General features: G+C 37.3%; 2 protein-coding genes across 5 annotated transcripts in view; one reads left to right on the forward strand and one right to left on the reverse strand.

The window, feature by feature from the left end:
* Positions 1 to 7,794, reverse strand: part of LOC127518740 (sacsin-like) — an 83,916-nt gene extending 76,122 nt beyond the window's left edge. Inside the window, exon 1 of the mRNA XM_051905811.1 lies at positions 7,699 to 7,794. The gene's annotated coding sequence lies outside the window, so the exon portion shown is untranslated. The remainder of the gene's footprint in view (positions 1 to 7,698) is intronic.
* LOC127518741 (gastrula zinc finger protein XlCGF8.2DB) overlaps positions 1 to 14,799 on the forward strand; it is a 68,992-nt gene extending 54,193 nt beyond the window's left edge. For 2 of the 4 annotated variants that reach the window (XR_007931629.1, XM_051905816.1), the window contains exon 3: positions 11,149 to 14,799. Coding sequence is in view for 3 of the 4 variants with exons in the window: in XM_051905816.1 (XP_051761776.1) it covers positions 11,154 to 12,107 (954 nt within the window). In the remaining variant the exon portion in view is untranslated. The other 2 variants (XM_051905817.1, XM_051905818.1) reach the window with 2 other exon arrangements.
* The last annotated feature ends 53 nt before the right edge of the window (positions 14,800 to 14,852 follow it).

Here is a 14,852-nt window from a genome sequence, read left to right on the forward strand (position 1 = left end):
TTTATATCCGTGTTTCAGAAGGCAAGTTGTCACAAGCCACTGGGACTTTGTTTCTTTCATTTGATGGGAAATGTGTGATACCGTTTTGAAACAAGTTTTTCTGTCAAACGATTCCTGCTTGACATGAGAAAGGTCAGTGTCAAATTGATTCGACACTGAAACTTTTAGCCTATTGTTGCAGAAGCCATTGGTGTCAATATGCAGCAAAGTAATGGATGACACATTTCTCAGGAAAAGAAGACTGATGTCTGCATCAGCAATGAAACTGTCAAAAAGCTGTGTAACTTTTTTGGAGTCATACAAGTTATCAGAGATCTCAGAAGCCTCATTACGCAGAGGGAAACGGAAAAGCGTTCCTTTGAAGTATTGCTCTTCGCTGATGACCTTCTCCCAGGAACAACTGCTGACTTGACTGACAACATTTTGAAAGGGCTGAAACTGATCTCTCAAGTTCAAAAGGCTCTCTCTGTCCTCTTCATCATCCAAAGACCATCGATAGCCTTCTTCATCATCTCCAAACATCTTCTTTTGTGGGTCAAAAATGGCAAGGTGTTCAGAACTGAATACACATGGCAAGTCTGTAAATAAATAATAATAATAATTTTAAATAGTGTTAGCATTGCCAGTGTTGTGCCAATTCCCATGTCAGAATCCAACACCACAAGTACTCTAAGGCTCAGTTATTTAAACCAGTGGTTCCCAAAGTGGGGGTCGAGAGACATCGAGGGAGGGGTCGCGAGATGAAAAACAAAAAATTTAATGATTAGAAATAGCATATTTTATGAATACATGTAACAAAATACTAAAAATATTAGTTAAATTAAAAACAAAAACCAACGAAAAAAAAAAGCTATCAACCTTTCAATTTTCCTTCCCCTCGACCGTGACTCCTGAGGTGATTACGACATATTAGCAACAGCATCAGTTGCAGCAGGTCAGTTTACAGCACCATGTTAAACATTCAGACATGTGCACATAGGTAATTCTTTAGGCTTTAAGCTTTGGATATTATTTTTGTCAAAATGAAACGTTGGTTAATATCAACCAAAGGCAATGCAGGGAGGCCAGCGGAGGAGAGCGGAGAAGCACCAGCGTCAGGAGACATAATGGATAGCACTCCTCTCTTCGTGAAGGTGGAAAAACAACATTCTTTATGACCTAAGGGATTTCTTGTAAAAAGATTTAAAAGGAAAGAAAAGGCGAGAGTCGCCTGTTTTTGTCTATTTTAAGTTTTAATTTAAAATGTTACTGATTTTAACATAAAGCTTATGTTTAAATGTTTTGCCACTTGCGTGAGCAAGTATATAAAATATATAAATCAATATATAAATCAAAATTATTACTTTATATAAATATAAAAGAATTAATTGAATAAAACATAAATATAGTGAGTTTAAACATGACATCTATGAAATATAATGTAGGCTATGCAAATCGAATTGCAATGCTGACAAAGCATGTTCAGTAACAACTTTTGGATTTGAAATAAAAATAAGTAAATGTTGTGTTTGTGATATACAGCCATGGATCAGTTGCGCACTGCAAATGCGGCATATGTGAAAGCACAATAGCGCGTGCTGCATATGTACTGCAAAGGCATGTTTCACCTAAATGCCCTTTTCCTTGCTTTATCTGAGGCAAAAAAGCCATGTGTTGACTGTGTAACAGAGACTTTAAATTATATGCATCTATGGTGAAATTACTAGTTTTTCGCATCAATAGGACGTTTATTTTAATGCGAACAGTGCGCTATCGTTTTAATTCAGCGCGGTGCACCGCAGAAAAAATAGACTGTGCGTAAATGATCGCTGCACTACTGCAGACGTACCGCTCCTGGAACACACTGCCGGACTGCACTGGCATAGTTATTTTGGGGGTCGTGGGCTGAAAAGTTTGGGAACCCCTGATTTAAACTGATGTTGCAGCTGATCAGGGCAGTCAACAATCACTGAGTGCTAATACACAATAATTAGGGATGCACCAATATTAAAATTTTGCCCAATACAATAAGTCTATATTAAATGTATTAAAATGTTCCACTATTTTGTCTAAATAGATTCAAGACAAAACTGTAAAACATAAAATAAATTGTATTTTTACTGCTTCAAGTGAATTTAGGAATCAGAACAACATTATAATGTAGTTTTGAGATAAATATTATATTTAACAGTAAGATGAACTTTAAGTGAGTGTTGGATGATGGAAAAGGAAATTTAAATGTAAAAAATACAACGCGGCGACAGGTGTGAGGCAAGTGTTTTTTGCTAGTTTCAGCCTGACGCAGTAATCATTTTCAAGTCCTGCGCCACGTTGTTTAAATAGCAATGCATTAGCGCCCATTTGTTTGCCCATGGGCGTGCTGGTTTGAAAACGAGGTGTGTTCAGGTGCATTGTTGGCGTGTTACTATTTTGAGGCAACTGAAATAGACTGCGCCATTGACCAACCGAAACCTGGTCTAAAGTCAATGGCGCAATATTTGTTTTGTTATTTAAAGAGCGTGTTAGTAATATGCGCCTGTATGAGGGTGCACAATGTGCGTACACTCTGCTTGTTACACACACAGTGACACTCAGCAGAACACAAACATGCCAAATATTAAAAAGAAAAGGATTACAATGTAAAAGATTATTATTGTGTGCATAAAGATAAAAATGCTTTGGTGGAATCTGGCTTTTCCTGTAGATGGTCTGCTTGCACGCTTTAACCTCGCGCATGAGAAGATCTGTTTCCTCACTATAGAAGCTTTCAGTTTTTCCGCTTGCAAATTCCCCCTTGTAAACAGCGAATATGCCATGGTGAACTGGCTTTTAAAGGGAATGGGAGACGAGACTACAGAGTTGGTTTATTGCGCATTACGCCCAAAACACACCCATTACTCATTAAGAGAATTACTGTGAACACATTCTATGGAGGTTTGCTTTGGTAGTAACTTGTGCTAATTAAGCAAGCAAATCTGTTAGCATGCTGTAACGACTGAGACAAATCAGACACAATTATTTGTTATAGGTAACCAATAATTGTTTAAAGCACTCTGGGGCCTGTCCCCCATCCCCCGAGAAGTTCTCTGTTACAAGTTTTATTGCGCTAAAGAATGTGGTTGCCACATGGAAGAGCAGAGAAGAGACACAGAAATGTGCACAGAACACAGACTTTCCTGCATTAGTTTATAGACAGACCGTTCTATAAATGAACATGCACATCCCTAGGAAATGGTATCCATTATTGCTGTTGTTGTATTGCACTCATTGTATTTGCATGTTTTATGATACATTTAAGGTAACTTCAATTATGCCATGTTTAGTGTCTATGGGTTCGTATCGAGAAGATTTAAATGCTTTTGTATGCGGTATGTCCATACCTGTGCAACACATCAGTATTACAAGAATCTTTAATAGTTCTTCTTCAAAAACTCAGCCAGTAAATCTTGCTCGATCGTAAAAGCCCTGACAGGAGGCGTGTTATCGCCCGGAAATACAACATCTTCATTGGTCCGGTCAACAACTAAGAGATGTGACTTCGACCAGAGGTTAAAAGCCAGTGAACAATGCCACTCCCTCTCTTTTCCTTGCTTCTTGGACGACTGAAGAGACCCCCTTCTTGCTGCAGGCCTGTAGGCCTAGGCCTGCAGGCCTCGGCTTACAACCCGGCCATGTGCTCATCTATAAGTTGTTTCATAGTACTTCATCTAACGCAGAAGATACTGGCAACAACTTCGGACCGAACCATCAACCCAGCCTGCAGATCCGATGCTCCTCAGCCTAAAGGCATCTTGCAAGTATTGTACATTTGGACACTAAACAGCGATTTAGTATTGATTTGTAAAACTTACCTTTGTCAGCAAAGGGGTTTTATTACTGAGGAAACTGATGATTCTTTTCCAGATTGTCTATGACTTTTTCCTATAGCTCCATTAACAGTCCCCTTCCGGTTCAACTCTATCATTGCTCATTCTTACCAACGTGTGACCTGCGTGTATGTTATGTGTCTGTTAGTTTAGTTATGTGTTTGTGAGTTAGTTAATAAAGATTGTGCACAATACATGTTTGGTTCTGACTCCGTCTGCTAATAAATTGCCTCTTAAGTGATTTAGATCCTGACTACATGCTCTGAGTAGTACTGTACAATACGAATGTTGTTTTTCCATAACCTGGAAATTAACATTTCTTAGAATTAATAAACAATCAACACTGAGTGTTCACTGGACGAACAGGTTAATTGATTGTAATATTAATCTTAATGTAGCTACATCCAGTTAATCTGATTAACTAATTTACATATTCATAATTAATCATAATTAATAATCATAAAGAGTTATGAATAATTATTAATATTCCCCCTTTGAGTTAATTCGCTACAATGCTAACCATTAGAAATCTGAGAAATCAAATACAACACAAAAATCACATGTGATCATTAATAGCTTTGGTTACATAATGTGGAATATTAAGGCAGGGCTACATAAATCAACAAGCGATACTGTAGGATTTCTAATCAGCAGGCACTTAGTAGAATACCCAAAAAAGTAAATGAGCCAATCTGTTATTGTAGTGTATTTCACCTGTAATGTGATAAACAGAGTTGAAGCCGATCCCAAATCTCCCGACTTTTGTTGGGTCATCCTGCTTGATACTTCGGCCAACTCTCTGAATTCCCTCCCAGTCTTCCTCTGTGAAAGCTGCATCATTGAAGGCATAGAGAGCAGGTCCTGCCAGATCAAAGATACAAACAGCTGATCAAACAAAAATGACCAAACAACTTTGAAAATGACACACTTTGCTTTTAGCACAGTAAAGACTTTCAGTATCTGGTCAAATACATGACAGAAAAAATGAGTTATGTCTGCCATACTGTATGTACTGTATGCTCTTATTTTCAGCTCATTTTATTTTATTTTGGAACCAAACTGGCACCAAAGTACCAGTGATTTTGACCTGGTTTGAGAAAAACATTTTTGAGATACAGTAGTGGTGACTGGTGCTTTTTTTTTTTTTTTTAAAAAAAGAGGAGAAGCACAGATGGCAGTTTTTAATGGAAAAGTGAGTCTAATTTATTATTTTGGTTGCTTCTAGCAGCTAAGCTGCCAGCTATCATCAATGTCCAATCAACAATCACATCATTTTTTTCCCATGCAAAATGATAATGTCTTAATTTATTTCATCTTATTTCAAACTTAACTCAGAAAATGCTAATTGGTAACACAATGCTTTGATAATACTAACATATCAATTGCTGAAAGAGTATGGCAATATAGAAGATGTATGAAATACCTGTTCTCACCATGATGGTAACCTCCGAAAAAACCCACATAACAGAAACTCTTCTAAATTATCATAGCATTAAAGCATTAAACACTACTAAATCCCCCAATCCCCCACTTAACATTAATCTTAAAAAAAAAAAAAAAAAGGAAATGTAAGTTAAATTTAAGTTTGTCTAAATGAAAAGAAACAAGTTCATAAAAATGAAACAATTCAGATTACTTAAAATGTGTCAGTTCTGTGATCTCAACAGAAAACTTTCAGAACTCAAAACTCCTTCCAATTAAAAAAAAAAAAAGAAAAAAGAAAAAATGCAGAAGGTATAGTTGAAAAACTCTTCATGGTTGTGAATGAGGACAAATGCAAAGTCCTATAGTGTAATATCTTTGTTGCTGGCTCTAAAGTAATTTAGAAAGCTCACGTAACATGACCACCTCTTGAATCTGCTCTCAGTGTTTACAACACAAATACCTTGATACTGTCTGAGCTCTTCAGTCCACAGGCTCTGAGTCCCATAATGCCTCTCATCATGAATAAACACCACACGTGAAGCTCCTGCATCATCTGCATTCTGGATCAGCTCCTGATATGATACAGCATAAATATTATCAACAGATACGATGAGATTTAAGATGCATACCATTTGACAATGATGCGAAAGTGTTCAGGCAATATTTAATGCTTTTATTTGCCTACCTTCAGTATTTGTCCTCCATCTGGGTACCTTCTCAAAATTTCTTTCAAGTAATCAATGAACGGTGGAGACGTCGCACCAAATTTATTTCTGCATTGAACAAGTAAAGTTTATCACAAACTGTACAAAACACATACAGAACAACTTAAAGGTTCACTGCATAATAGACTAAATACAAAATCAGCTTAATAAGTTAATTGTTAGTATGCTTGAGATCAATTGTAAAACACATCATTTGTAAAATATAATAGCCTACTCTTTTTTCATAAACATGCTTTATCTGATGACTCTCAGTGTACTTTAACACTCCACCATATTAGTTTTGGGCTTAAGCAAAAAACTGTCACAATGTGGCTGTAATGAGCGCATTATCTCTGAGGAGATAATAAACAAACAATAAACAGTCTGTAATAAATCCAAACAAGGAACACAGGGATAATTAACGTAACCAGGATCACATGTGAACTCAATCAAAAACCACAGAGACAAACTAACAAAGGGAACACAGGCAAACAGGAACAGAACATAAACTGAACATAATCATTACAAAAACATGCAGTGAATAAAACCACATACTTCTTTTTCTTCTTTTGTCTCGATGCTGAACTCATTGTGCTTCTTTACATTCTCCTGTGTGGTTAAAAACGAAAACTGTTTAAAAACCAATTAACTTCCAAATTCTCAAAAGAAGCCTTTTTTTCCATTCCATGGAAATTGTTTTAATAATATTGTAAATGTCATCTCTCTCTTTTTTTCATACAAATTTAAGAAGCTAGTTTGCCTTGCTTTCTTGGGTCCTTGACCTATAGCTAAAGTCTGCTCATAAGATTACATACAGCTGGCAGAGTCTGCTAAATGTTAATCATTTAAACAAAAAAAAAAAAAAAAAAAAAAAAGAGGGATCATAAAAACTGCATTTTGTCCTTTATTTTGTACTGCCCTGAATAAGCTAAACAGCATAACAGATTTTTCCATACAGTCACAATACAAATTTACACAATTGAACCAGTTCAAAAGTTTACATACTGCACACTTGAATCTTATACTGTGTGTTGAATGATCTACCACTGTTTTCATGCTTTATGATAGTTGTTCATGAGTCCTTTGACTGTCCTGAGCAGTTAAACTGCCCACTGTTCTTTAGAAAAATCCTCCAGCTCCTGCACATTCTTTGATTCTCCGCAGCATTTTCTGATTATTTGCCCATTTCTAACAGTTTTACTTTGTGATTTTGAGATCCATATTTTAACACAGAGGACAACTGAGGGACTCAAACACAGCTATTACAAAAGCTACAAACATTCACTGATGCTCCAGAAGGCTAATGTGTCACAGTTACACATAAGCTGCATCTCATTTCAGAGGCTGTCCTCCAGAGGTCGCATTTGAAGGTTTCTCAGCAAAACCAGTAGTACAAATTGTTATATTTCTGTGGTGAATAACCTGAAATTGCTGAAAATAGTCATTTTAATCTCTGATTAAGGTGCTTACATGCTTGCTAATGCATAATATTTCTATTAAAATAATATAACATAAGAAAAAAAATCGAAGCTTATTCATGTGCGCTAAATAATAAAAAATAACCTAAATGCCATTTTTATGATCCCTCTTTTTTTTTTTTTTTTTTTAAATATAAATACATTTATATTATATTGTTGAGTTATATTATAGCCTATTACATTAGTATTATATTAATAACATTTAAAAACTTGGTAGTCCTACTTCTGCAGGCGGTTATCTCCTACCTTCAGTGGTCCTGATGTGGTCCTGATGCTCCACTCGAACCCGCGGCGCAGAGTGAAATCAGCGATCAGAATGAGACTCATAAACACTCGGATTTTGTTTGGCGAAAACGAAACTTACACTCCGCCTTCACTCATCATAGTTCAATGAATAAGTTGTCAAGTAAACCAGTTTTCACACACAAAAAAACTCTGTTTTTAACGTAAACTGTTGCAAACCAAAAACAGGAATAATTGAAACCCGTGGTTAATCTGTGGTTACCATGGTTTAACTACAATAACCATGTTTTTTTTTTTTGTTTTACTGTTTTTTTTTTTTTTTTTTTGACTGAATAGTAAAGAGCAGGGGGAAAAAATAACTATGAACAGGCCTATGCTTATTACTCTTTAAAATCGAAAAGAGAAAGAAACAAAGAAAGAATTATTCTAAAAGCTTTTAAAAATGGTTGAAGGAGATCCCTTTTTATGATTTACCTTGGCAAATAAATTACTGCAATAAATGTAACATGCTGTAATCTGCATTTACCCTAAGGAATTTATAACTACATAAGTAAATATAATTATAAATAATTAGGCTACTTTTATTTTGATAGCATGGTACCAGGCTTCTGTATGGCTTCCACCACAAGAAGAGAGAAACTGATTTCCCTTTACAGTGCATGGCATGATAATATCGCTGTCTATTCGTGTGATTTTCGCCAAAAACCTGAAAATGCATTTCATGGCGCCATTCTACATCACTGTCCGTTCATCTGTGGTGAATTAGCTTATCTAACCATACGGACAATCTGATGCGACTCTTGTGCTCTGAATAATGTAACGAACTCGGAGATATTCCTGAAAGCTTCAGACTGGGTTGTGTGATGTTCTGGGCGGAACCGGTGGTGAAAAGGGTGAGTCTGCATTTTTGCATTCGTTGCTCTGGATGTTGCATATTGACGAACAGGGTGAACGCAGTGAGGAAATCTCTAAGTAGATCAGTCCTCAAGAAATGTTTTCCCCTTGCGTAAGTCATATTTGCTTGTCTTTTGTGGAGAATACAACATTGTGTTGCACACAGCCTATACCACGCCCAGTCAGATAGCGGACATACTCAGTTGTTGTTTGCTTTTGTTTCATTTTGGATGTGATGACAGTCGCGGTCCTCGAGGCAGTTTTCCAGGAAGGAAATGTGTAAAATGTTGCTCAACCCTGCTGTCCTCAGCCATAAACTATAGGCTAAATATGTTTTTTTTAGACCTTTTAACGTGGTCTGGTTTCGCTAGATATATTAAAATATGTATAACGTCTTATAATCTTTCCATTCAGACATATTTCCAAACATTTAAATGGAGATCCTCATCTAGGCTACTATGTGTAGAGGAAATTAATTCTCCTCTCTTTTTCCTGCTGAAAAAACCAGCATATGCTAGTTAAGGTAGGTTTTGGAGCTGGTATGCTGGTCGTATGCTGGTCTTATGCTGGTCCTATGCTGGTCCTGAGCTGGTCCTGGACCAGCATAAGACCAGTATAGGAACAGCACGGACCAGCATAGGACCAGCATAAACCAGCGTAAACCAGCTCAAACCAGCATACCAGCTCCAAAACCTACCTTAACCAGCATATGCTGTTTTTTCAGCAGGGTTATTAAGTCATTTATTAAAGTATTTTGGATGAATTTTAAATAAAAAAGTCTATATAGTATAATACATTCTGCTGCTATTGGGAACACCCAGACCTTGAGTTGTGATGTTAAAGGAAGCAGACAAGGAAAAATAAGTCACACTTATAAGAGCCCTTCATAAAATTCAGCCACTGGTGTAAAAAAAAAAATATATATATAAATATCTGCTATATGATGAAATATTTGCAATTTAAATGTATACAGCCATAATGCAGAGGTACCAAACCTTACCACAAGCTGATTGGTTGGAAAGATTTTGTCATTAATATCAACCAGCTAACAAAAATATGTCCCAAGAAAGTTCTTTACTAACGTTCCCATTAAGTTATGAAAACGTTATTTCTTAATGTTCTCTGAATGTTCAAAACATCCAGTTTTTTAAATGTTTTAAAAACAGTTTTTCTTGGTTATGCGAACATTGAGAACATTCTATTTCAGAATTTTGCAAGCAATGTTACTTTTGAATATTCTCTGAACATTCTGAAACAAATAGTAGCTAACATTTAAAAAATGTCAGAGAAACGTCCAACCAAAACCTTTTAGAAGAAACGTTCCATGAATGAAAATGTTTTTGTGCTAACATTTTGAGAACATTATTAAACACCAGATAACTTTGAAGAAACATTCTAATAATGTTATTGGAAGAACGTTTGTTCATAACTTTGAGAGAACCTTGCCACAACATTAACCAAAGTTCTGAGAATGTTCCCTGTTAAGCCCAAAGTATAGTTCAGTTTTTATTTGTGCGCGTGGCACACATTTCATCATCAGAAGAGTACGCACGTACTGTACGCACACCTTCGGATTTTTATAACCACGCCTACTTGTACATGCAGGTCACACATGCGCATTTAATTTTTTTTGCAGTAATTAGTTTATCCACAAGGTGGTAACCATACCCTGTGGGCGTCGATTCACAAGGTAGTCAAAGAAAACCTGCAAAAACAGAACAGACCGGAACCAAAGCCACTGGAAGGCAAGCCTGCAATCTTTAGCCAAAAAAGCGTAACGGCTAATGCTAACGCTCCGCCTCTGGCAGTTCGCAGGGAAGGAGACCAGAGGCTGTTTTTTGAATGGATGTCAATGGATGAGAGGCTTCACTATGCTGATTAAACAGCTTTTGTGGGGAAATAGCTAATCATTTAATTAATCGACAGCCTGTTTGCTAATCTTCAGCATGTTTTACACTAAACAATACTTTCGTTGGGAACTATATGTTGATTTTAGCTTGATAAAAATGTATTTTTTTAAGAAAAGGCAGACTAGGGAATGTTGCAACTGATGTCACTGCCATTACACGATAGACTGAGAGGTGCCGCACGTGATTAAGTTAGCCGTTACGCTTTCTCCAATGGTAAGAGATACAGACCCTCTTATCTCCCTATTATATACAATCTCTGCCGGAACACATGCAAGCTACAGCGACAATGGAGGCCTACATAGACAACGGATTGTGTGAAGAGGTTAGAAAGTACCCTCAACTCTAGCATGAAAGAATACAAAGATGTCTACATGGGTTGTAACACGTGGAGAGAGATTGCTCAAAACTGCGCATGCGTATGCGTACAAGTATACTTTGCAAGGCTGTGCGTTTGACTGTGCACGTACACTAGCGTACGCGTTAAAAAACTAAGTATACCCAGGGCGTAAGCTGGCATATTCCACCGTGATTGGTTATGCAGGAAAAGGCTGTTGTTTCTTTTCAATTACACCTGAAATCAATTTTGAACTTACTGTATAATCAGCCAAGTAATGTGATTTGTTAACTCAGGCAATGTTTTTGTCATTAGGTGTGATGGACTTTTGGTCAGCTCTGGGTTTTGAATCATCCAACATGTCCCACTCGTCCAAGCCTCGATCTCACCCTTGCGGCCTGTGTGACAAATCTTTTACCCAGATATCCATGCTCACCAAACACCAGAGAATGCATAAACGCAGCCACACCGGGGAGAAGCCTCACACTTGCCGGATTTGCTCCAAGACCTTCATCTCTTCGGCCCATCTGGCACTACACATGCGATCACACACTGGAGAGAGGAAGTACAAATGCAGCGTATGCTCCAAAATGTTCATGCAGTCGTCCCAACTCATGCGCCACAAGACCATCCACACCGGCGAGAAACCCTTCAAATGCCCAGACTGCAACAAGTGCTTTGGCCGTGCCTCACACTTGAAAACCCATCGCAGGCTCCACACCGGCGAGAAGCCCTTCAAATGCACACTGTGCGATAGGGCTTTTACTCAAAAGGCCGGACTTATCATCCACCTGCGCTTACACACAGGGGAGCGCCCTTTTAAGTGTGACAAGTGTGGCAAGGCCTTCCGCACGTCAGCCCACCTGCTTAACCATCAGGCTTTGGAGTTGGGTGAGGGCAGGTACGTCTGTGCCACATGTCAGAAGGGCTTCAGGTCTGTGTCCATGCTAAAACAGCACGAGAAAAGCCACCAGGGCAGCGGGACGCTCTGTTGCAGCGTGTGCTCGGGGGCCTTTGCTCATTCCTCTTATCTGCAGCTCAAACTGCACTTACACAACGGAGAGCAGCTCTTCCACTGCAAGGTGTGCAACAAAATATTCGTGAAGATGTCCACCTTTGAGAAACACTGCAAAAAACATCAGATGGAGATGGACGAAGGCGAGGACGAGACCGTAAAAGAGGAAGATCCCCCATTTGAACTGCACACAGGCTGCATCTCCGACACCATCAACATCAGAAGTCAACACACGATCCAAAACAAGAGCCAAAATTAAGAGTACAATGGACAACTCATAATAATGGACTGACTTGAAAAACTAGTCTTGATGTTGTTTTTGGGCTCTACTAGAACAGGTTTTCATGCTTGAATGTTCATTATTTTCCTCATATTCTCCATTGTTGCAGCTCCTCTCTTCCCAGTCTGTCAGTAACGCTCTGTTTAGTTCCTGTCTCTATGAAGCCCCTCCTTCTGAAAAGCTCAATGTGCTCTGATTGGTCGGCTGGAGCAGTGTGTTGTGATTGGTTAAGCGCTTTGAGCGTGTTTGGGAAATGTCCCAACCCTTGCCATAACCGCCAGTTTCAACACACTAACTAACCATGCCCCTTTATTCTGCGTATGAATTATTTAAATGAGGAGGATTGTGACGTGTTCGTTCCTGGAAGAAAACTCAAGACTACAATGGAGGAGTTTCAGGGAGTTCAGAAACAGTGACACTGAAACAGAGAATAACTCCTGATGGAGAGCTTCTTCATGATCAAACAGCAACATTACACACTAAAGAAAGATGAACATTGACAAAAAACATAATAGGACCCCTTTAACAATGCCCTACTGTATTTATGATTTATGATATAAATGATGCCTTCATTTGCTTGTATTTATGAACATCTCTTTGCACACATACAGACCTATGGATCATGTGCAGGTGTACAAACACTTGTCTTTGCAGAGCTTTTTGCACTTAATCTAATTATTTTTTTTATTTTTATTTTTTTTTATCTCTCATCAGAAAACACTATATCTTCTCAGCTTTGAAGATATTAATACCAGGGATGTGTGCCATGCAGAATCGAACTAAGCTTGTCTTTTAAATTCCTATTCTGTTCCCTTATATTTAATTCCTTATATTTGAATTGAGGTGGCAAACAGATGTACCTAAATATTTGTATTTTAAATATTGTAAGTTTTGTTAACCTTTTTATGTTGAATTTTACTGCATTACAAATCTGTAATTTCTTTTTCTTGTCACTGTTTTAAATTAATTAAAGGATTAGTTCACTTTCAAATGAAAATTACCCCAAGCTTTACTCACCCTCAAGCCATCCTAGGTGTTTATGACTTTCTTCTTTCTGATGAACACAATCAGAGTTATATTAATAAATATCCTGACACATCCGAGCTTTGGCAGTGAACGGGATCGACGAGTATGAGCTGAAGTAAGTGCCTCCATCCACATCTATCCATCATAAACGTACTCCACACGGCTCTGGAGGGTTAATAAGGCCTTCTGAAGTGTAAAAAAAAAAAGTCCATATTTAACAAGTTATAAAGTAAAATATATAGCTTCCACCAGACCGCCTTCCATATTCAACTTACAAGGAAAGTGTAACGCATCTGGCAGTTCAGAAAGCTTACGCTACGTCCTACGCCTTCCCTATTCACCTTACGGAAAAAGTGTAACTGACACGATACCAGTTTACACTTTCCTCATAGCTTAAATACGGAAGGCGGTCTGGCGGAAGCTAGATATTTTACTTCATAACTTGTTAAATATGGATTTTTTTTTTTTTTTTACACAAACACATCGCTTCGCTTCAGAAGGCCTTTATTAACCCCCGGAGCCATGTGGAGTATGTTTATGATGGATGGAGGCACTTTCTTGAGCTTCATTATAAAGCTCGGATGCATCAGGATATTTATTAATATATCTCAGATTGTGTTCATCAGAAAGAAGAAAGTCATTTACACCTATGGCTTGAGGGTGAGTAAAGTTTGGGGTAATTGTTATTTCAAAGTGAACTAATCCTTTAAATGGCCATTTTTATTCAAATTCTAACTCAAACTAAACTGGAACCAATTCTTCAGCTCTTAATTTGCACAATCCTGATTAATACTAAAACTTACTACTATACATACTACATCTAAAAATGCAGACAAATGTAAAAGAATTGAGACCTGCTTAAAACCTGCACCCACAGAAAGATCTGTAGGTTTCCACTGAATTGAAAGGCCTGTCATTTGTAACGTTCGACAAATTGACACTCCTGGAGTGGCTATTTATTTATTTTCTTTTTCTTTTTTAATACTAAGATTGTTATAGTCTTGTAAAAGTCTGACTTCATTAGATCTTTAAAACCATTCCTTAGATTTCTGCAGATTTCCCTCAAAATCAGCACAGAAAATTTGTATAAACGTCCCATCTGGGCCTAGTCATATTGCACAATGCACATCTCAGATTTCATAATGCACATAAGGTTAAATCTGAAGAGGAAGAAAATATATTAAAACAGCAATATGACTTTTATTGTGTAGTTTCAAAGAGCCCAAGTAAGGTATTATTGACAATGGGCTGTTGAATTAATATATAATGTGCAGTCAGCTGGTTTCATTCCACTGACAAATACAGAGAAACTCGCAATACATAAATGCTTTGTCAAAGTCTGACAGTAAACAATGCTGTTGATTACTTGTGTTAATACTGTAGATTTTTATTTATTTATTTCATTTTAAATGTAAAATATTGCTAAAAAAAAAATAAATTGATTTGCTGTTAAATTTATATTAGATGATTGTTTTGTTTTGTAGAGCAACACAAGACAACATCTGTGATTGACATCTGTCTGGGCTCATTATATGTGAGCAGCAGAACCTGAGCTGGGAATGTGTTTTTGCAAACATTTGGCTTCTGGATTGAACCTGTGACCTCTATTGCTTTAAACAGAGAATTAAAAATGTATGCAAAAGTGTTTCCTGTCATTTTTTATCATAACACATGGAATTTTTGGAAGCTACTTTTTGG

This window comes from Ctenopharyngodon idella, chromosome 9, assembly GCF_019924925.1.
Source record: "Ctenopharyngodon idella isolate HZGC_01 chromosome 9, HZGC01, whole genome shotgun sequence".
Lineage (NCBI taxonomy): Eukaryota > Metazoa > Chordata > Actinopteri > Cypriniformes > Xenocyprididae > Ctenopharyngodon > Ctenopharyngodon idella.